Raw genomic sequence first — 22,534 nt, 5'->3', positions numbered from 1 at the left:
AATAATAATAATAATAATAAAACTGTATTTCTACAGAATTTAAGGAAGAAAACATGAAAATAAATATTTAAAATAAACATCATCTGTGTAAACCAGGTAAACCGGTAAAGTTTAATCTCTTCAGGCAAAGAACTTGGAACTACTCGTAAGCATTTGATGGGAGATCAAAGATTACGGCATGGAGCATAAAGAGTTAGTAGCTCCAGAATATGAATGAAATCAATACTAAATTTAACTGACTCAACCAACACAAAGTTTACGGCCCTTGTCTCTCCAATTCTTGCCTCCCTTCTTTGGCTGTCAGTTAAATTTAGTATTGATTTCAAACCCCAGGGTTTAATATGGAGCTACATACTCCTTATGCTCCAAGCACCACAAACCTTTAACACTGGAACGTATAGTTCATATGTCAAATACCAAGGATATATATACACCCAAGTGCAAACACAATGGTTACACTAATACATGTGCACAATAACACAACAACATGTGTCATTTATCACTCCAAGGTGGTATGTTTATTGTCTATTTGGTGAAGAATCTATTTATGTTTTAATTTGGAATGGGTCTCTCTCTCTCTCTCTCTCTCTCACAAACACACACACTACCTCTGCTCTCCTTTCAGTTCTACTAAAAAAAAAAAAATATTTGATCGAATTAGTCCACTGAAAACTTACAAAATGCTGAACAGCGATGTTAAGCAAATTACGTTTTACAAATAAAAACACAGATACAAAATCAATTCAAACCACATAAACCATCCTCAATGTGGATAACCAACACCTCCATCCCTGCTGTGTTTCACTTCATTTGCTCATGGAGCCAGCTCCTCAGAGTCTCTCGGTTCCTCTGAAACCAGCGAACATTCTTCTGCATGTTGTCAAGTGCAACCTGAGTAGCTCTCAGCTGAGATGACTGTTCTTTGATGGACTCAAAGAAGGATTGTACCTGGGGGGCAAACACACATGAATTTACAGATATGCAAACATGTTTTACAGTCTTTGTCGTTGTCAAAATATTTGATAGATTTTAATGAAAACAAATTGACGTTTCACTGTTTCAGCATCAATGGATATATGTATATCTGATATTGCGAATACTGATTGATATCTACATCGCCCTGTGGAATAATGATTATAGGATTCTAGAGTGTATTTACCTCAGTGAGCTCTTCTGGATAGGAAAACTGGCCCGTGGTGCCAATGATGATGTGCCTAATACTCGATGAGCCCAACTGGAACCTGTAAGTCGGAAAACACAACAGTGATGATAGTTAGAAATAAATATATCTTTAACACATACAAGAGTACAAGAAGAAAAGTCTGACACCAATTTCCAGTTCACTTGAATTGGAACAGTTCTTATTTTATTTGTAGTGTCTCCCGTGTGTTATACTTACTTCTTAACCAGCGTGTCCCAGTTCTTTTTGACAAAGTTCCAGGCGAGGTGATGTCCCTGCGGGCTGCTGCCCACCATCAGAATTAAAGAAGCCAGGTCCTGAGATCGAATCACCTTACCTTCCAGTCCCAACTCCAGCAGTCTGCAACACACACATACACAAACAGTGATGGCAGCAGGACTGTGATAATGTACCCCATAAGAGCCACAAGATTGCAACATCACAGTATCTGTGTGGAGAAATATAGTAGGAAGAAAAGAAAGTGCACCTTTCCAGTTTGCTGATGTCTCTGCTGCAGGTCAAAGCTGATAGGATTTGGTGTTTTAGTGCTTCAGAGAGGGAGATGTTGTATTTGTGTAAGAGCGAGGCCCAGCCATGGTCATCCTGTGCGCCAACTGAATACACAGTCTCTGCCACATCAGTTGGTAAACTGTAGAGTAAACACAAGCAGCGTCATGCATATTTAAGACCAGGTGAAACCTCAGATTAGTGTTTATGAGATTTATATCACTAGTTGTTGATCACTGTGTGTTAATATGAACTCTAGACTGACTTGAGTGTTCCATTTGACTTTAGCCAGTCTGTGAAGCTCTGATGTGCCTGCTGAAGACAGCGAGGGTCCTCCAGGTGACAAGCAAGAGAGATGACCTTTGACCTCAGCCGTCGCTCTGACATAGAGCCGCTGTCGCTCCATGTCTGTCGGTCGACAAGGTCACGGAAGAATCGCAGGATGTACGTCTGCACCAGAGCACAACCAACGTCTCAAATTAACTCAACATCTCACTCACTCAGTTTAATGCTGACACTGACATAAATATCATACATATGCTTGTCTTCTTACCCCCAGGTTGTGTGTTAGCTCAGGCTCCTTCCTTTTCTCAATCACATGGTAAATTGCCTCCAGATATCCCAGTCCTTGGAGGAGAGGCACTGTGTGCGTCTCCTGTCGCAGGTAACCAATCAGATCTAAGGCTTTATTTATCGGCAGGTGTCCTGCACTTTAAAGAAATACAAGACTATTTGAATGGTTGGGTGCTATTCCAGGTGGGGTCATTCAAATCCGTTTTGATTTATTTATGTATAACAACAGGCATTCATAGAAACTGTATCTGGAGTCGGACTCTCGCAGACCCACAAATACAGTCACACTTTGATGCTTACGTGACCAGTTGAATAGCGTTGTGTATCAGCTGAGTCCTGTCTTTGTAGCTCAGAGCGGTGTGGTTCTCTCTCAGCAGTTTGGTCATCTCATCCCAACCATTGTCTTCATAATGAACCACATAATAGCCAGTCATGTCAGTGTTTACCTTCACCCAACTGACATCCTCTCCTATGTGTACACTGTCTGAAAGGCACATGCATAGTAAGGGGTCAAAAACAATATCACACCAGTGAAAAGTTCAGATATGAATTGTATTTTGCGTTCTATCGGCCCTCTTACCTGTCGGCGTTGTCATCAGGTGTCTGTGAATTGTGCTGGAACCATCGGTCTTGTATGTCAGAGGGATATGCCAAAGAAAACTATACAAGAGCAGAAAGTACTTTTACAAGTGAAAACCTAAAACTGGAACTCAAGAGCTGTTTGAAATCAAAGTTTTGCAGGTTATGCAGCTGTGAGTGCATGTGCATGCTCACCCCTTCTGCAGCGCGGGCCAGAGGGGGTCAGACGGCAGCACAGTTCTCAGGAACCTGTCCTGTCTCAGCAGCAGACGATTCCCCTTCCTCATCACAGTTATTAGAGGAATGCCTTTCTGCAGAGTCCAAGTGTTCATCATGGCCGTCAGATTCAGATGTTCTCCTGCAAACAGGTACTGTTGGACACAGATGGATCAGCATACGCTGACGGTAACATTTATAATCATCAACAGAGGTAAAAGAGATAATTTTTTTAATATTTACTCACTGCATTCTTGGTGGCCTGGCTGCCACTGTAACAGTGTTTTCCTGAGATGAAGTCTTCTTCTGAGCATGTCTGAAAAACAAAATAAAACTAAATCATTGAATGCGTGACATTCCCTGGTTTAATCCATGGTTTAGTCCATTTAACACAAATCCAATGTATATAACATCACCACTGACCATACAGCCGTGTTCTAGTTTATTAATGATCTATGTCTGCCCTCATAGAAGCTGGTAGTTCATCATTGTAAGAAAATACTCTATTTTTATTTGAAAATGATACTAGAAATAAGAAAAGATGTCATCCACTTATTCTCCAGTTCAGAGCAGACTCAATGATATTCTCTTTCATGTAAACATCATCTCAAATACAAACTCAACCACATTCTAGTCAGGCTATCCCTTCACTTTTCCTTTCCAACAGAATGACTGAGGATCACACAATGAGTTGCACATTGAATGTAGATGTGCTCATACATTAGTCAGACTGTCCCACAGGTCCTGGTTGTGTGCATTTTTGTAGCTGTACTTGCGTAGGTATCGCACAATCCCGCTCTGAAACACATCATCGGTCAGGAAGTGTCGCAGCATGTGCAGGACACACGCGCCCTGGTGGAAGAGAGAGGAAAGGTCAATTTAATCAGAGCAGGTTATGTTATATGTTGGAGTCCGAGTAGATGTTCTGTATATCAATAGATTCTCAAGAGTATGACTGGGGGCAGTTTTCCTATTATTTCATACAGATCAATAAATAAAAAGTAGCATAAACATAACATAGCAGTTTTTCAATAGAATGTTTGTTTCATTAATAAAAATCTTCACAGGTTATATATATCCCTAACGATACCCATTATCTTTTGTTTAACCTTCTTTGTGACAGAAAGCACATCACATGTACAAGACTGAAATCCTACTTTGTCGTAGGAGACTGTGTCAAACATCTGTTCGATCTCAGTGGGGTTCTCTGCTGCGCTGGATATTGGACGTGAGGAATTCAACGAATCAAGGCCAATCCCTAAGAAGCAGGTGTTCAGCATATATTCCTCCTGCAAAATTATGCACAGAACACTGTTATCAATCTTCTCCGCGGCTCTTTAATATCCATTAATGAATCAATAATTCGACTGATGCACAGACCACAGAGAGCTCAGGGTAGGTGGCCTCCACTGAAATGAACTCCATGTATCTGGCAAATCCTTCATTCAGCCAGATATCGTTCCACCACGCCATGGTCACCAAGTTACCGAACCACTGCAGGAGAGATGTTGGCTGTTACTGCCCTGACTGTTTGTGTAATAAAGAGGTTTACGAGCATTGGAGCAAGATAAAACGGACTTTGTGTAGTTGCTGGGTACACTGTCACACTCACCTGATGGGCGAGCTCATGTCCGATCACCATAGTAACCCAGAGTTTATTAGACACAGAGGAAGTGAGGGGGTCATAGAGAAGGCTCGTCTCTCTGTATGTGGTCAGTCCCCAGTTCTCCATTGCACCAACCTGAAAGTCTGGGATGGCGATCAGATCTGAGAAAACACACGACATGGAATAGCAGAAAGTGACAGGATAAACAGAGAAACACGACAGAACTGTGGAGACACTCAAAAGATAAGTGGTTTACTAACAGACATTAAAAATAAAAGTTTACCTTGCTTGGGCAGAGGATAGGGAATGTTGAAGTATTCCTCATAGAAGTCCAGCATTTTCACAGCGACCTCCAGGGCATAGTGGGTCTGATGCCACTTCCCAGGGGCGGCATAGATGGACACCTAAAGATCCACAACACATGCGTGACAAAAATAAATAAAGTAATACATTTAACCAAGGAATTGAGAAAATCAGGCATAGTGTTGGAGGCCTTACCTTCACTCCAGAGGATGTTGTTGCTGTGATAGATCTGAAGTCGCAGATGACAAACGCCACAAGGTACGTGCTCATCTTTACACTCACAGCAAACCAGTCCTCTAGCAGGTTGTCATTTATTTCGAGTGTCTTGACCTAAATGACACAGATGTTTCACTGTAAACAATTTTCACACATATTTGAAAGTATACAATAGCTATTGTAGGCTAGGGGGGGATGGGTGGTTGTAACCCCTCCAAAAATCAAAGTAAATAACTTACCCCAATAACATTATAGCTACATTTGGCTACTAGCTTGTTGGTATTATCTGGTGACTATGATGCATAAATTAGTATTTTATTATTTCGAAGGATATCAAGCATAATACAATATGATTTAGAAATCATCCAGGGTCAATAAGAAACGGGTATCACTCACTACAGGCATGTTGGAGAGAGCAATGAGCTCTGGGCTCCTCCTAATCCGGACGGAGAAGTTGGCCTTGAAGTTGGGCTCATCAAAACAAGGGAACGCCATGCGAGCACTCGTGGGCTCAAAGTGAGTTGACGCCAAGGTTCTGAACAGAGACATCAGCAGTATTAAACTTACTGTATTGTGTTATAATTGTAACAATCCTGTATGTGTCGGGCATTTAACCAAACCTGTGAAATAATCTCAGCCCTCACCTCGTCTCTCCTGTACTGGTTCTGTAGGTGCTACTATAGAAGCCATTGAAGCCTTCTACTAGTTCTGCCCCAAACTCAATATGCAGGAAGTACTTTTGCCCACTGCTGAGCACCCTGGGAGAGAAAATGCCAATCTGCTCATGCGACGGGTTATGAAGAACTGGAAGAACCTGTGACGGGATGATCAAATACATTTTAATTACACCAAAAAGTCATGAAATACTAAATGAAAATGAAATGGCCAGTTTAAGATGATGAGTTTCCAGCTACCTGGTCAGAGAGATGAACGAGGTTCTGGTTCAGTATTGTGGCTTTAAAGATCTGCAGACCTTTGCTGTGTAACACAACCCAGTTAGTATTATTCTGGACATCGATCTGGATCCGCACTGAGCCGGTGAAACTGAGAGTCGTGAGGTTGGGGTGTAGGAAGAGGTCATACTGAAGAGGAATGATGTACCTGAGATAAACACACATGAGTTGCTTTTTAAACAGAGTTCCCCCAATTTCTCGTGGATTTCCCGTATGTGGATGTAAAACATAAGTGAAGGTACCTCGGCAGGCGAAGACGGCTCCAGGGGAAGGACAGATTATCGGTACCCAGTGGAGGTTGTACTCCTGGAGGACTTGAATTCTGGTTGGGCTCACACTCAACCAGAGACTTGTGAAGTAGAGACAGTGCTAACAGCGTCACCCATAACATTGTGGAGGAAATGTCCTTCATCCAAGGCCAACCTGTGGGACAGGATGACAGCTAGTACTGAAATGACAGGGAGGGAGCAACTAAGAGGCATCTGATTTGAGAATTGGACACTGATGTTGCAGTAGCAAAATGGAGAGGCGGTGGACTAGTGGCAGAAACTTGGACTATGGGCAAAAAAGGTCTCTGGTTCGTCTCTGGTTCGACTCCACGGAGAAAAAACTAAACGAACCTGGATTGATCTGTCCAAAAATCCAAGAGGATTCTCCCTACCCTGTCTAGTGCCCGTGAGCAAGGCACCTTACTCCTCCAACATCTGCTCCCCGGGCGCCGTACATGGTTGCTCACTGCTCTGTGTGTCCTGCACCCGATGGGTTAAAAGCAGAGGTTAAATTTCCCTACAATTGCATTAGTGTGCCTGTGCATGTCTGTGCATGTGTTTGGGATAAAAAAAATGTATCTTAATCTTAATGTCACACAAGAACTTCTGCTCAGACCTGAAAGACATAATTGTTATCAATTCCCTAGTTAAAATGTGCTAATTAACCAAGCACATTTTGTACTTCAAAAAAGCTTTTTCAATTGTAATTATTCACAAGCTGTCATGTTTACTCGTATTCGTATTGTTTAGTCAGCAACAATTTTTTGAATACTGCTGACAGGACAGGGGCACCTCAGGGGCCAATCATATTTATAGCTGGTGTTAGCGCCCCCCTGACCCCGGTCCAGGATCCGCCCCTGTGGAGGTCTTTGCTTTCTCCAGACAGCTGTGTCTTGGTTGTTGTTGTTGGTCACAATAAATCACAATCATAAAACTGTAGCAGAAATTAAAACTACTATAACACTTTCTCTGGATTCCAGCCCAAGGAAGAAATGTTGACATGCTAACGGCAAGTGGTGCTAAGTAAGTACAAGTGTCAGGCAGCAGCACATCTCATCCCAAGTGAGAATCAAACATGTGACAAACGAACCACATGATTTTCCATGGGGACAGAACACGGGGAGGACACATCTATCTATGAGCATGAGGTGACAACAGCTGCGGCAGCATAACTGAGGTTCAAGTCAGGCAACACGTGTTGTTGTACTGAACCAAACTGAAAACATCAAGCTGTAACATTGAGATCAGAAACAGTAACTTACCTTGAGGGAGGACGTTTGTTCAAAGCTTATAATGAGTAGAATAAAGCCCGTCTTGTGATCTATTCAGAGGTCATGTTGATAGAAATGTCGGAAAGCTTTAGCTCAGTCATTTCGTCCTCATCATCCTTCCTTATTGTCCACATGACTTTCACTTTCACTTTTAAACTCCCGCCCATACAGAGGCAAAGAAACTGCCAGTGTGTGTGTGTGTGTGTGTGTGTGTGTGTGTGTACATGTACTTGCACTAATATTTTTGTGAGATACCTGGACCTTTAAGGACATTTTGGCTGTTTGAGGGTTAAGACATGCAGGTTTCAGGTTTAGTGTTGGGGTTGGATTAGAGTCAGGATAATTTGGGGTTAGGGTTGGAATTAGGAATGTTGTGATGGTTAATGTTAGGGTAAGAGGCAGGAGAATCTGTTACATACAACTAATTCTTCCTGTTACTCGCCTTAAAATGTAATGACTTAAATTATGTTATTCATAAAAAAAATTCCACAAAATGAAGAGAAGTTGTGAGAACAGTAGTTTTAACTTTGTATTTTTTATTTGAACATTTATTTATTTTTTGTATTAACCACCTGACCACGTCAGCAGAATCTAACTTCTCTTCATAACCAGGCAAGTTACAGTACACCAACACATTACATGCATGTGTGTGTGAGTGTGTGTGTGTGTGTGTGTGTGTGTGTGTGTGTGTATGTATTTGTGCGTGTGAGTGTGTGTGTGTGTGTGTGTGTGTGTGTGTGTGTGTGTGTGTGTGTGTGTGTGTGTGTGTGTCTGTGCAGGTGCACCCCACAAGTGTTGTCTAATGTTCTGGTTGCGTTGATATGATCAGTTTCTCACCTCAAGTCAACAGACGTAGGCAGGTGTGTCTCTAGTTGTTCAAAATGTCTCCTCGCTGACGCTCCAACGTCCACATCAACGTCCTGTCCTCAGTTTTTCTTCTTTCTTTATTAATTCACATATATCTTCATGCTCGTAACTGCCTCTCTACCTCTCTATCTCCCTCTGCACGTGTGCGTTGTTGGAGTTTGTATGTGTCTGCCGCGGTGTGTGTGTGTGTGGGGGGGGGGGGGGGGGAGTGAGGGGAATACCATTGTAAAAGGTCACAACAATGAGACATGTTGATCCCCCATAATGCAACGCTCCAGGCAAATCCAAACGCCATGCCCACATTTCACACACACACACACACACACACACACACACACACACACACACACACACACTCACTCACTCACACACACACACTCACACAGAGGGGTGAGAAGCTACTCTGATGAAAGCAGACATGACTGAGTCTTCCAGAGGTTTATTTTACCTTCCTATCATCTATTTATGGACCGGTAAGAGCTTTTAATCTGTAAAACATGACTCATATAGAAGATGGATATTATGAATCAGTATGTGAGAATATTTCAAATTTCCAAAGATCATTTAGAAAGACAGAGGCAGCCTGCGTATAAGAAGACTGACACCTTCTACCTAAGTTACTACATGACAAACATCAACAGCAGCAGTTTGCAAATACAATTTGAATGCACATGTTGTAACATCATTACATTTATATATTAAGTAATAATTAACTCATCATTGCTTTTTCATCCTTGTCTCTGTGTTAGTTTGTTTGTAAACAAGACTACGCAACAACAACTGGACGGATTCCCATGAAACTTAGTTTAGGAATGTTGTTAGGCTCTGAACACAGATACACTTTGGTGCAGAGCGGAATTAGAGGGCAGATTCAGGAACGTTTTTATATTTTCTTTATCATTGCGGGATAGGGAATTGTTTTTTGTGTTTCACATTTTCCCTGTTTTCCCAGGGAAGAATCTATGGTTCTTGATGAAAATGATATAATTACTGAACTGTTCTCTATGACTGTGTGGAATTTGGTGCAGCTTGCTTGAATTTAAGGAGAGAGAGGATCTTTGATGCGCTTTACCAAGTGCCATTGTAGTTTATTCTTTTTTTAATTGTTACATATTCCTCGTCATGGTCCTTCTTCCTCCTCTGGGTCAGGAGGGGTGAAGGGTGACATCCTGGCGTCTCTGGCCCCCCCGGTCCATCTTTTGGGGGAAAGGCTTGGCTGGACCCTGCTGGTTTGCATGGTTAGGGACTTCAGGAGGGGTCACCTGGAGGTCAGTTGGAGGTCACCGTCAGATGACTACATGTCTACCGCACCACGCAGCATTGCTCTGAGCAAGCAGCATCGTCGCCACAGCCCTGTGTCGATAATCACAGTGGTGACCAGCGACTGGCCTTCTTACCGTTGCTCCGTGAGCCGCAGGCGACACCCTAGAGTCTTCGAGCGACACCACGTCATATCAGCAGGTAGGAGAACAGCTGTCACGTGAACATATTGGAGTCTTATTGTGCTTTAATTTAAGATCTTGAAATATTTCAAATCATCAGGTCATCGAGACAAGACTTGCAATGAAGACGAAAAGACAGAAGGTAAATTCGAATTTTTTTAATACAGATGTTTCAGTACAGATGTTGTGCCTCACGCTGGTCTGTGTGGTTTGATCTGCAGATATTGATGTGTGGACTAACACAGTGGTTGTACTGTGGATGAGGCTGCTTCTCATGAAGAGCATCGGCTTTAACGCCCTGATGACCTTCTACGCTGTTATTAAGTGGTAAGAGTCTGTGAGCTTTAATTGGAACCAAATATGACTGGTATAGTTTATTATAGATTAGATTAGTATTATCCATAGAAACGTAATGCTCGTGTACACTCATATGCAAGTAGCCTGTATACATGTTGAGTAAGTATTATTCTGTTGTCTACTAGTGTGATTCATCTTGAGCATTATATTTTACTTTTTAGATGGAGAACTTCTGACATGTTATATGACCGTGAAAAGAGAAGTATCCCAGGGAAGGGAACTTTTTCTTGTCTGAAGTGAGGATTTCTGCATTGGAACATCATAGGTTTGGTCCTGTCGTCCTACACAGAGCTTTTTGGACACTCTCTTGGATTGAATGGTGAAATGATTCACTGTGTTGATCACAGGAGAAGCAATCCTCAAATGCTTCAGATCTCGCGCCATTTTCAGCTCTTTCACTCCAACATCCCAGGTGTCGCCGACTGTTGAAAGCAGATTGTGTGCCGGTTTAAAACCTAACCTCAGACAGATGGGTTAGTGTGTGTGTGTGTGTGTGTGTGTGTGTGTGTGTGTGTGTGTGTGTGTGTGTGTGCGTGTGTTTGTGTGTGTGTATGTGTTTGTGAGCTCCTTTTGATTAGGACTTTTTCCAGCCCAAATGCTGATCTTGTCAGGACCTGTAGTTCCCATGTGGATCAAAGTCAGGTCCTAATGAGGTAAAAGGTCACTCAGGTCCTGGTTAAGGTTAGGGGTAAATTGTGGTTAGGGTAAGACTAAAGGCAAAAGGTTATTTCATCAGGGTTTACTAATTAGTGTAATTTTATATCTCTATTATTCTTGTTTTTCTCTTTTAATTCTTGTAAATGTAAAATTAATTAACAAGAAGTATGTTTTGACCATTTGGACTTTATTGTTTTAAATAAAACACTTGCACACAGTTTGTTTCCTCTTTTTTTTCTTTTCTTTTTTTTAACATAACACATATAGCAACAGAGCACCACTAGGTGGCAGTACAATCACATCTGACATTATTTTTAAATTATTATCCAACAGTAAGAATATGGAGCTTTACTTCCTCTACAGGACACTACGTTCATAAATAAGTTAAGTATTTCAACACTGACCAGTCACTCTTCACCGAACTGACACTCACACGTGATGTAAGAGGTCACAATGCCAAAATAAGACAACAGAGATTAAGCTTATGTGGCCAAACAAGTGGGACATAACTATACAGAATGTTACATGTTAAGAAAGCTCACAGTTGTAGGGATTGGCATATCTACTAGGTGTAAAATGGCATTCATTACCCACAATACACTGCTGGAGTATATGTATCCAAGCAGACTGTGTGGGGAAGTTTCCTCAGTGATTTGCAGTGTTTTGTCTACACTCCAGTATCGTACACATACGTCATTAAGGAGTAGCTTGTCAATCGTGGCAGTAGGAAAAAAATAGTCTACAGTAGCAATTTACAAAAAAGGGGAGAGGGGGACTGTGAGGAGGAGGAGGAGGAGGAGGAGGAGGAGGATGAGGAGATGGAGGAGGAGGTGGGTGCTGGTTTGGAGGTGAGTTATGATATTGTTTCTACATTAAAAAAATACATCATCCGTCTTTGGCTCAAATTAAAACAACAAAGAATACATTGAGAAGCAAAACTTGAGCCAGTATGGTCACAGATTCAAGCATGTCACCAATGACGGACCCATGCACACTCACAAGTACACACACGCACACACACACACACCCATATTTGAAATCAGGACTGAGGAAACACAACAAATTCATAAAGCAACAAAATAGCACTGATGGCATTTGCTGTGACAATGTTCATAATACATTCAACAGAACGACTCACAATGAGCGACTTTAAAACGGGACACGGAGTCAAATCAGCTACTGGAAGAGTGATTCATTTCTGACAAAACTGGCTGCTCCTCGTGATCAGCTGACTTTTACTTTGAAAAGATAAAAAAAACTCAAATCTGATCCACTGGAGTTTTTTGGTGGAGGAGAACAAGTGAGAAGAAGAAACACTGATGTGGATTAGTTTTTAAAAATCAAAATCAAAATAAAGTGCTTTTGTTAAAACAAACATCCTCTGTCTGAGGTATTAAAGAAAAATCACATCAAATGGCACAAAAAAAACTCCAAACACGATGACATGACACTGTGCACTGATGACAAAATGAACTATGTACAGTCTGTAGTGTATATCCGCACACTCAATTCACCCACTCATCAATGTCTGTGTTATTGTCCATGGTTTTCTATCCAAAGAAGAAGACAGATTGTGTTAGCCATCATCCCATCTCCTGGGTTGTTTACCTCCAGAGGACTGATTCTAGGAGGTAAGATGCAGTCAGTATCTCCTATGCCCTCTGGGAGTGTCTTCCACCTCTTCTACAAAAACATCTGGATTCTGGTAGCTGTCACGTCTGCTGTACACTCGCAGCTTGAGAGGAATCAGTGCTCATCAAAAAAAAAACTCTCTTTCTAGTGCACATACATACACAAGCCCGCACGCGTGCAGGCACACCAGAAGATTTACTCTCTCGCTAATACGTGAACACCACACTTAGAGCACACAGCAGGAGCAGAGCGAGCTGCTTGATAGGCTGTGGAACATCGGAATGTAAGGTTGAGGTGGCCGAGCCGCGGGGGTAGATCCTCCATCTGTCCCGGTGTGGGTGGAGGCTTTCCATGTCCTTCTGGGCGCTGAACGCCGCCACTGTGAAATTAGCATCCCCAGTGGTCAAGAGATCAAACACGCAGGAGTGAAAGTAAATGTCCTGCACCTCCAGCTTCTCCCTGCAGCGCTCCTTCGCCCCTTCCACGCTGAAAACCTGCAGAGGACCGTACGGGGGAGCTTGTATCTGTGATGAGTAGCTGGGCCGACGGAGGTGCTGAAGCTGCAGGCCAAGCGCAGTAGGGGAGATGGGCAGGGGGAGGTGTCCAGCCTGGTCGATGCGTTCTGCACTGGGGCAGCCGTTCAGACAGAGCTGCAGGTCCTGGGTGGCGTCGTAGGCCTGGGCCAGCTCCTCCGGGATCCGCACCGCCAGGGTCAGGTAGCGGCCCATCTGGCGAACAATCACAGTCACACCGATGTAGCCGGCGTGCAGCTCTATGTGGTGGCCTGGGGTGCGCTCAGAGATCCACAGAGCCCGGACCTTCCCAGTGGAGCCGTCCGCATCAGCTAAAGAGTGGATGGGTTCTCCACTGCTCACAGTGCCATCATCGAAGGCAGCGGGGAGGTTGTCTGTGATGGCCTGGTAGACCCTCTGGTCTGTGCAGCCGTCGTAGGGTTTAAAGATGACAGTTATCTGGGGAAAAGATAGAGAGACATTTCAAGTTTAAAGTGTGCTCGGTTGAAGTCAGTTTTAAAATAAATAAATGCAAGGAATTGTTAGCAGTTACACTTTCATTCCCTGCACCAGCTCAATGTTTTTTGTCTTTTTTTTAAACTTTGTAGTCTTTTATCGTGCCCTATACGAACCCTGGTTAAAAATCCAGTTATTATTGGATTTTTCCACATAATTCTTACTATTATCATTTTATTGTTGTGAAAATATGATGGCAATAATATTAACTTATTTTAGGGTCCTTATACATGGCTACATCCAACTAACTATGGGTATTTAAACACTGGTACTAACATCAGTAACTACAATAATAGCAGTAACAACAGTTACAGCAGTTATAACACCAGGACCTACAGAAATATCAGTAGTAACTAAAGTTACACCAGCAATATCGATAGTAGCATCAGTGATAACTCCAGTAACTACAGTAATAGCAGTAGTAACTAAAGTAAGAGCAGTAATATCAATAACATCAGTAATAAAACCAGTACCACCAGTAACTACAGTAATAGCAGTAGTAACTCAAGTAAGAGCAGTAATATCAATAACATCAGTAATAAAACCAGTACCACCAGTAACTACAGTAACATAGGTAATAGCACCAGTGGGAATAGTAAGTGTCACCAGAAATAAGGTCAGCATTACCAAAAGTACAAATTCTGTGGTTCCTTTTTCACAGTTTCCTTTTACATTTTCAAGACTCAATAATACTCATCAAATGAATCAAAGTCCAAGCTAGTTTGAAGCAGTAGTAAACTGTTTAGTTGATAAACTGAATTTATCTACAAATAATTTCACATTTTGTGTCGTTATTTATTTAGTATTTTTCATTGAGCAAAACTCAAAACGGGATTTACTTCGGGACTCCAACATTGATCACTAATAAATCACCAGATTAATAAATAATGAAAAAGTATCACCGGTTACAACCTTAAGTAAAGGGAATCTTTTTCTCTCTCTCACACACACGGACAAATATTAACTTTCACCGATTACACAGGTTATTGACTCTCATCACACAACATTTGAGAAATGACTAAATTACTTTTTAACGAGTTGTAATTTGACACAGCTATGCAAACATGCTGACACATGCACGCACACACACACACACACACACACACACACACACACACACACACAAACATGAACACACATTTGCACATAAAACACATAGGGTGCCAGTAGTGAGTGGAAGCAGTGGTGGATACAGGGTGTGGTGTGAGCATTACGGTTAGCACTAACATCATAGTTCCGGAGAATGGCTGCTTTGTTCACATGACAGCTGTGAGGAATGAGGCCTGGCAGGCCATTAAGCCTAGAGGGCTGTTAATGTGTGTGGTTTGTGTATGTGTGTGTGTGTGTGTGTGTGTGTGTGTGTGTGTGTGTGTGTGTGTGTGTGTCCCTAATAATCATGACTAATAACTTGCCCCACCTCTGACACAAGGTTAGACCTTCAGCTCCACTGTATAGCAACCCCGACTACTTGCTTTATACGTGCATGTGTGTGTGTGTGTGTGTGTGTGTGTGTATGTGTGCCGGCATTTGTATGACTAAGTGTATACATGGGTGTGTATGTGCTTTAATAATTAAAGCTATCGACTAAACTAGAGAGGGTAGTCGACCATCGGGGGAAACATCAACATTGCTTCTTTAACACCACAAAGATTACCTTGTATGGCTTGTCATCCATTTGGTGTGTGTGTGTCTGTGTTTATAAGTGCTTGTGTGTCATTTCTCTCTTAAACAGATAAGGAAGCATATTTTACATGCAAAGTGCTTTAAGCTGAGTGTATGAAGCGCCACCTACTAGTCACACACACACACAAGCGCACGCACATGAGTAAGTAAACAATAAGTCCTTTCACACATTTCATTCCATGTTATTAAAGGTCATGCTATATGCAGCCATTAACCAAGTTAGGTTTCCAACACTGCTTCAGTCAAAAGCGACAGTCACAAGATCGGTCTCTTCGCCTCACATCTGTGAGTCAGGAGGGCGTGAAAGACACAGAGAGCGACACAGGAGAAAAGAGAGAAGGACAAGTAGAGCTGGGAGAGTGAGGTTGTTTTCCAGCTTCAAGTAGATAAGATTTCTCTCTCTGAGACACAGGAGGACAACTTAGATGTCATTATAGAAACACACACACACACACACACATAGATAAAGTAAATTACAGCAGCTGCTCTCACTTAGGTTACTCTTTCAGTCTTAATGACACCAAATTAGTCTGACAGAAAGCCCACTTATCTGTGTTTGTGTGTGTGTGTGTGTGTGTGTGTGTGTGTGTTCTGTCGTCCCTCTGCGCCAGTTTATTCCTCACCTTATTGGTTGCTGTGGCGCTGGAGCCAGGAACCACGGGAATATTAGTGACCTGCACCGACAGATAGTCATTGTCGATGAGAGGCCACGCCCCCTCCACCTTACAAGTCTGGAAACTGTCCTTAAATGTCCTCAGGTGCGGGTCCCCAAACAGCCCGCAGAACAGGTACACAGGCAGAGAGTGGCCGTGGCTGTGAGCGTGCGAATGTGCATGCACGTGGGAGTGTGTGTGGGCGTGCTGGGTGCGACTGTGGTAGCTGCAGGGCTCCAGGTGAACCTCGGGGTGCGTGGAGGAAGTGGGCCCGTCTCTGGAGCAGTTCCTCTGGCTCATGAGGTCTGAGATGCCCAGCACGGCCGAGTGAAAGACCAGGTTCCCCCGGCAGGACTTGGCCGTCCTCTGGGTGCAGGCTGAGTACGCGCGCAAAGCCTTGCAGAATTCAATGTTGAAGCCATCCACAGCCGGCGTCAGGTGGTAGGTCAGGGACACGAAGTCGGTGGTGCACTTCTGGATGCGACACTGAGGGGTGGCCACTTGACACTGACCTGGAGAGGAAACACAGACAGTCAGAAATACTGCAAGAGAGAGATATCATTACAGTAATACAAGTGGGTGACTGGCTGAAAAACAGACGGAAAGAAATATGTCTGATAATTCGAGAGTGACAGCTGGATCTGAGGTCGTCGTGTGAAGACAGAAAGCTTTGATCTTAAACACACAAGGCTACCAGCCTCTTACAATCCAGCCTTGTAAAATAGCAAAAAGAACGAACCGCTCATTCAAAGTCTTGATCAATCAGCAGAGCCGCTCTGTGAGTATAATAAACCTTAAGTGTAATAAACCAAAGAGCAGCCGGAGAGAAAAGATAAAGAACGTTTTCCCACAAGGAGTAAGATAACACTGCTTATACAGCCCAGGAACAAGTGAGAGAAAGACATTTATAAATTCAGAAGGCACAGATAAGAAGACAATACAAGGTGTGCCCCGCACGCATCCATACTACCATGATGCTGTAAAGCTTATTTGTCTTGACACCTTCCTGTTGATATAATTCTGTGCTCATTCTCACAGTCAAAATTCCCCTTCATCAGACAAAAAAAGGCCAAAGTTTTTTCCACTTAAATGTTTGTTTACAGCTTTAATGGCGATCAGCCGACCGGGCCCGAGTACGTCCATGTGTCCTAGAAGACAGATTATTCTGCCCTTGTGAAAGAATCAAGAACAAATTTCTTGGTCTGAAAATCGTCCGTGACGTTTTATCTATTGCTACGTTTCTGAATGTAACGAGGGTCAGACCGGCCTTTCATATCCTTTTACATCAGAGAGAGAGGGAGTCTGAGCGAGAGAGAGAGAGAGAGAGAGAGAGAGAGAATAGATTAGAGACCAGACCTAATGCATCAGTCACAGTGTGCTCCTATTAAATTAGACCAGAGAGAGAGAGGGAGAGAGAGAGGCTCTGCAGTGTATGGGCAGCCAAGCACACACACACACACACACACACACACACACACACACACACACACACACACACACACACGTAGAAATAGTTATAGAAAATATGCTGGACGTGCTTTTGTTAAATACGCACAGTCCCTGATTTGTCGTAATGGCCACACATAAGCAGAAAGTATACGGTTTTTCACTGAAATCAACAGATTCCTTTAATGTCACAGCATCGCTTAACAACCACGAGTTCCCACTGACACATGAACACACACACTTACGCAAACAGCACATTCCAGCTCTTTGTACATTACTTGATTTCACCGGCATGAAGGACTTGGATGACACCATTTGGGGGCAGTAGTGCTCTGAGTTTTAAAAATCAGGGTGCAGGTACGGAACCCCACTCACTCACACTGTGCTTCAGAATCTCTCCCCAGCCTGTTAAATACTGACACCACACACACACACACACAGGCTGCCGTCCAGGCCAACCACTGCTACTCAGACGGTCCGAGCACTGAGGACACATTGTGTGTTTGACTGGCGCAGCAGCAGCCTCTTTCTCTCCCTCCTATCTGCCCCTGTAGAACCTAAATGCCGCTTCCAATCTAATCAGAGTGGGTTTCTATTCTCTCTCAGAGGATATCAGAATCTGGAGGTGCTCTGAAAACACACACAAAAGCGCTCATTCACTGACATGGTCCCAGCAGGGTGACATAGCAAAAAAAAAAAAAAAAAAAAGGAGTTGGCCCTGTAACTGAAGGAGTTCAAACCACTGACTTATAAAAGGTTAAAAACTCTGTGACGACAAGTATCTGCTGAAGTTTCACACCAGCTCCCATTGTGCTGCTGCTTTTATAGCTCGCCCTGCACTCTCTCCTTCTTGTGAATGCACCAGATTTGTTATATGATGTTCTAAATCAATATGAAAGCGTAATTTTCATACTTCAAGGCTTCCTCAAAATCTCCCTTTGGTGGAGCCGTCCTCCTGAGTGTCCTCTCTGACTACACAGAGCTGCTCTGTCAAAAGTAAATCCCATCTGAGCTCATGCAGAGGAGATATGTGGTAAATCGAGCCGAGGTTGAGAGCTGAATTGACTTGACGGTATTGTTAAGGAGAGAATAAAGAACTCCACGTGTGAAGGCCTTTCAATACATGAACAGTCTGGTCTGTTTCATCCCTAGGGGTAAATATCTTATATAGTCACAAATGCCCACACCATCACTTTCATGTCCTATATCAAACTCTCCGTTTCACTCCATCCCCCTCTCCCAGCTGACCCCTTCATCTGATGGGCCTCCTCTCCCAAGCATCATCTGCTCGGACCTGCTCAGATCAGATTCTTCCCCCCAGTTTGAATCTTTTGCCTCCATCAGCACTGCTCAGTTTTCAGCCTTAAGCCCTCTCAACCCGATTCCAAGTCTCCTCGCCATTTCTCAGCCTCTCCTCCCTGCATCCTCAGGCACCCTCGCCAACATCACACAGAGGTCAGAAGATCCTGCGGCTGAATCTCTCCAATTTTTACTGATTCTTTGTCTCCCTGTCGAGATGCCCGCAACTTCTCTGATCTCCGGGGATCAGAGAGGGATCTACTGGGATCATCTCTCGGCCGGGAGAATGGCTTGTGAAGTGCTTATTGATCACCTTGTTGTGTGCACTCTCACACGCAAACAGCCCTCCAAGCTTTTGGTGGTATGAAGCTTTACAGGAGCTCACTAAAGCGTGCACTCTCTCTCTCTCTCTCTCTCTCTCTCTCTCTCTCTCTCTCTCTCTCTCTCTCTCTCTCTCTACCTCGCCTGGACACTGCAGACAATAGTCAACAGTTCAGACATTCCTGCCTTCCAGGCCAACCCAACACATGGGCTTGACAGCTGGACCAACAATGAAACGTGTTGCATGGAAATTTTAACGAACAAAAATGTTTTGCTGAGAAAGACCAAATAATGCACATTCTTTCCAAGTGAGGCTACATGCAGGAGAAAGTGCCACGAGGGTCTTTACAGTGAAGTGGGTCTGTGTTCCCACCAGGCTGTGTGCAGAGGCGTTTTTTGTCCCACTGCCTGAGCCGTGTTAAACTAATTACTGGAGGTGTGACTGCTGAACAGACAGCCACCAACAACAGGCGACCCCCTGCACACACGCAGCAACACACTGTCGACCAACACACAATAACATGCTGGGGTGAGAGGGGACATTGTGTTGCTTTTTGCACCAAATGAGAAATGCATGTGTTTCTGAACTGAAGCAAAAATGATTTGAACCGAATGAACAATGCGATAAGGCAGATAAAGCCTGAATGATGACTTTGTCTAGTTACAAATATGAGTCACATTATGTTTTACTGTCAATAATCCTTGCAAACACTTTTGGCTTTAGGTCCACACAATCTTCTTTTGTTTCATTATTTCTTATCTACCTAGGATTTGACTTGTAAATTGTTATATGTGATCTCTAGACTTTTCTGATTATCAGAAGAAAAACAATGAGTACCATGAAATTTAGTTTAGATTATTTCACCTTTTTGTTTTCAAGGTTCCAGCCTGCATGTTATGTGAATTTACATATTGTCAAGCACACATGACAATATAGACATCTCCATTACATCATGCAACTTCATTTTTATAGTATTATTATTACGTTTTAATTAATTTGCACTATGCAACTGAACATAAACTGTATCCCACACAGATTTACTCTGATTTAAAACACAGCACAGATCCAATCTAAACTTTTCTCATTAACACCCCGGATACATTCAGTTGTTTCTTTCTTGACTCCTTGTATATCGCTCTGAGTGAAGCTATAATCTGTTCTGTATGAATATGAGGAGAGGTAGTCACACTCTCTCCCCTTCTCTTCCCCTCCTCCATGAGCCATTAGGGGCAGACAGGAGAATGACGGCCCAGGAGAGAGGGGAAACTCGATCCGGGCTCAGACTGCAGCACTGCCGCTGGAGAGAGAGCCATTGTCAGGGCCTAACACAAGGATCGCAAGCACAATGACTACTTAATAACTAATAAAGTATCCGATGACTAAAGGCTAATAATGCAGCAGACTAAGAAGATAGATTGCAGAGGTTTGTAGCTGCAGGAGCTCACAGAAATTAGTGCGTAACAGCGTAAAAGAGTGCGTAAAACCCCAGATGTGCTGCGGCTCATGGCCGAGAGACGTGCAGTCGCTGCGGTGTGGAAAGTGCAGTTCTAGTTACCTATCTGAGCACCGCAGCACAGAGCGATGACCAGCAGCAGCAGTGGCCGGAAACGGCGCACCAGAGACGGGGAGGCGAGGCGCTCAGCCCCGCGGCAACAGCATCCGGCTCTCCCCATCCCCGTCCATGCAGGGCCAGGAGGGGAGAGTGGACGGAGATCCAGAGGGCGAGGAGGGGTGGCGTCCAGGCCTTCTTCTCACTTCTTCCTCTTCTTCTGTCTCTTCTTCGTCACTCTTCTCTCCTTCCTCTCCTCCTCGGGTTCGCATTAAAACACAGCTGCTCCGCGGAATGCAGGGCGGAGCGGTTGGAGAGGAAGGAAGGAGCAGAAAGTACGAGCTAAAGTCACTCCGGCCAAAGACACTTTTACTTTTCCCTCCCTGCGTATATCCAGTAAGTGCGCTCCCTCCACGGTCTGACTTTTACCTTGTGATGATCTCTTTCTCTCTCTCCCCTTTCTCTCTGTGTCTCTCTCTCTCCCCTTTCTCTCTGTGTCTCTCCCCCTTTTCTCTCTCTCACTCTCTGTCTCTCTATTTCTCTCTCTCCCCCCTCTCTCTCGCTCACTCTCAGGCCGGGGTTTTCTCCTCCACTCCTCCCACTTCACTTTCTTCTCCTCCTCCTCCTCCGCCTCACCGACAAATCAATACTGAATCAACCAAACCCTGTTGGCGGAAAACCCGCCTACAAAGACTCAAGTACGCACACGCACACGCAAACACATGCACACACAGAGAGAGAGAGAGAGAGAGAGAGAGAGAGAGAGAGAGAGAGAGAGAGAGAGAGAGAGAGAGAGAGAGAGACTGCAGATACAACTTGTAAAACGTTGGTAAGATCCCATTAAATCACTGGGTACAAAGAAGACAATAATGGGTTATATTTATTTGAAAATGTGCATCCATGGTTTCTGGTATTTTCCTAAGACGACAACAACAGAACAACAAAAGCAACTGCAACAACAACAACAACAGCCGCATGATGCAGAAGAAAATATAAATTATTTCTTTTTTATTTATTACTTTATTATGTTTTCCAGACGTCATGTCTGTTTGTTGGTTGGTTGGTTTTTAAGCAAAATAACGCAAAGAACTACTTGGTGGAAGGATGTATCGGGAAAGAAGCCAATGAACTTTGGTGCCAACACAGAGCAGAAGGTGGATGTCTCTGGCATTGCGAGATATGGGGATTTTCAACCTTTAATTTCTCAGAGAATAGTTCATGGTTTTTGATGAAAATAATAGAGTGATATTCATGAGTGCGCAATTTGGTGCAGATCAGACTAAAATCTAGTGACTTTGAAATGTGGTCTACTGAGCGAGTGCCAGTGCTTTTTGCAGAATCAAGAGCCACTAGCAGCAGGATATTTCTTAGGAGAAAGTGTATTAATAAGTGGGTATTCACATTTCTTCGGATAAGTTTGCATCTCGGCTTACTTCACTTGCAAAAACCACAAAAAGAAGACGAGAAACAGATCAGAACCTATAGTGTGAATGGAGCACCTCTGTCACACTAAACTAGACACAATAACACACAGAGACACACCACATTGCACAGTTTGTAAACCTGTACAATCAGTAGCAGAAAACTGCAGAAGGTACAAAGTGAGCAGACAATGTGAACACCTCCCAAGAATAATGACAGAGGCTGAACGTACACAGCTATATGCAAAAGAGCCTGTACCGTGCTGTCGCTATTGTTCCCTTCACCTAAAGCTATTTACGACTAGTATACCTTCACACCCAGATTCTGGGGATTGTTTAGATGAATGTATTTCAAAACTTTGAGCCTGAGCCAAAATCTACCTTTTCTAGTAAAAGCTGCTGCGTTGTATACGTTTCAAAGCGCAGAAGTATCTCCTTTAAATGCTATTTTTTTTACTTTGTGTGCTTGTGTGTGCGTGCGTGTGTGTGTTTGTGTGTGTTTGTT

At 43.4% G+C, this 22,534-nt stretch overlaps 2 protein-coding genes across 2 annotated transcripts; both read right to left on the bottom strand.

Moving 5' to 3' along the window:
• Positions 1–82: 82 nt before the first annotated feature.
• erap2 (endoplasmic reticulum aminopeptidase 2) lies at positions 83–7,830 on the bottom strand. Its single transcript, XM_053421368.1, has 21 exons — positions 7,665–7,830; positions 6,376–6,556; positions 6,095–6,281; positions 5,825–5,994; positions 5,577–5,715; positions 5,160–5,294; positions 4,945–5,065; positions 4,668–4,822; positions 4,436–4,549; positions 4,213–4,344; positions 3,776–3,907; positions 3,303–3,371; positions 3,035–3,210; positions 2,841–2,920; positions 2,561–2,744; positions 2,241–2,397; positions 1,953–2,137; positions 1,668–1,829; positions 1,400–1,540; positions 1,160–1,241; positions 83–948 (listed from the first exon to the last, which is right to left on the bottom strand). The coding sequence occupies exons 2-21, from the start codon at positions 6,543–6,545 to the stop codon at positions 802–804; spliced, it is 2,838 nt and encodes a 945-aa protein (XP_053277343.1). The 5' UTR covers positions 6,546–6,556; positions 7,665–7,830; the 3' UTR covers positions 83–801.
• Positions 7,831–11,162: 3,332 nt separating this feature from the next.
• rgmb (repulsive guidance molecule BMP co-receptor b) lies at positions 11,163–21,202 on the bottom strand. Its single transcript, XM_053420827.1, has 3 exons — positions 20,615–21,202; positions 15,963–16,504; positions 11,163–13,599 (listed from the first exon to the last, which is right to left on the bottom strand). Exons 1-3 carry the CDS (start codon positions 20,730–20,732, stop codon positions 12,835–12,837), a joined length of 1,425 nt encoding a protein of 474 aa, XP_053276802.1. The 5' UTR covers positions 20,733–21,202; the 3' UTR covers positions 11,163–12,834.
• Positions 21,203–22,534: the final 1,332 nt, after the last annotated feature.

Source organism: Pleuronectes platessa, chromosome 4, assembly GCF_947347685.1.
Source record: "Pleuronectes platessa chromosome 4, fPlePla1.1, whole genome shotgun sequence".
Classification (NCBI taxonomy): domain Eukaryota; kingdom Metazoa; phylum Chordata; class Actinopteri; order Pleuronectiformes; family Pleuronectidae; genus Pleuronectes; species Pleuronectes platessa.
This window is presented reverse-complemented; position numbering and strand designations above follow the sequence as displayed.

What these genes read in the sequence shown, in the direction of transcription:
- erap2 (XM_053421368.1), bottom strand. Translation starts at nt 6,545, where the DNA reads ATGAAGGACATTTCCTCCACAATGTTATGGGTGACGCTGTTAGCACTG. An exon ending in GCCAGGCCACCAAGAATGCA is followed by an intron (nt 3,211 to 3,302) that starts GTGAGTAAATAT and finishes TGTGTCCAACAG; the next exon opens with TACCTGTTTGCAGGAGAACA. An exon ending in ATCCAGAAGAGCTCACTGAG is followed by an intron (nt 949 to 1,159) that starts GTAAATACACTC and finishes TTTGCCCCCCAG; the next exon opens with GTACAATCCTTCTTTGAGTC.
- rgmb (XM_053420827.1), bottom strand. Translation starts at nt 20,732, where the DNA reads ATGGGGAGAGCCGGATGCTGTTGCCGCGGGGCTGAGCGCCTCGCCTCC. An exon ending in GTGCTGCGGTGCTCAGATAG is followed by an intron (nt 16,505 to 20,614) that starts GTAACTAGAACT and finishes TTTCCTCTCCAG; the next exon opens with GTCAGTGTCAAGTGGCCACC. An exon ending in GCGCCACAGCAACCAATAAG is followed by an intron (nt 13,600 to 15,962) that starts GTGAGGAATAAA and finishes TCTTTTCCCCAG; the next exon opens with ATAACTGTCATCTTTAAACC.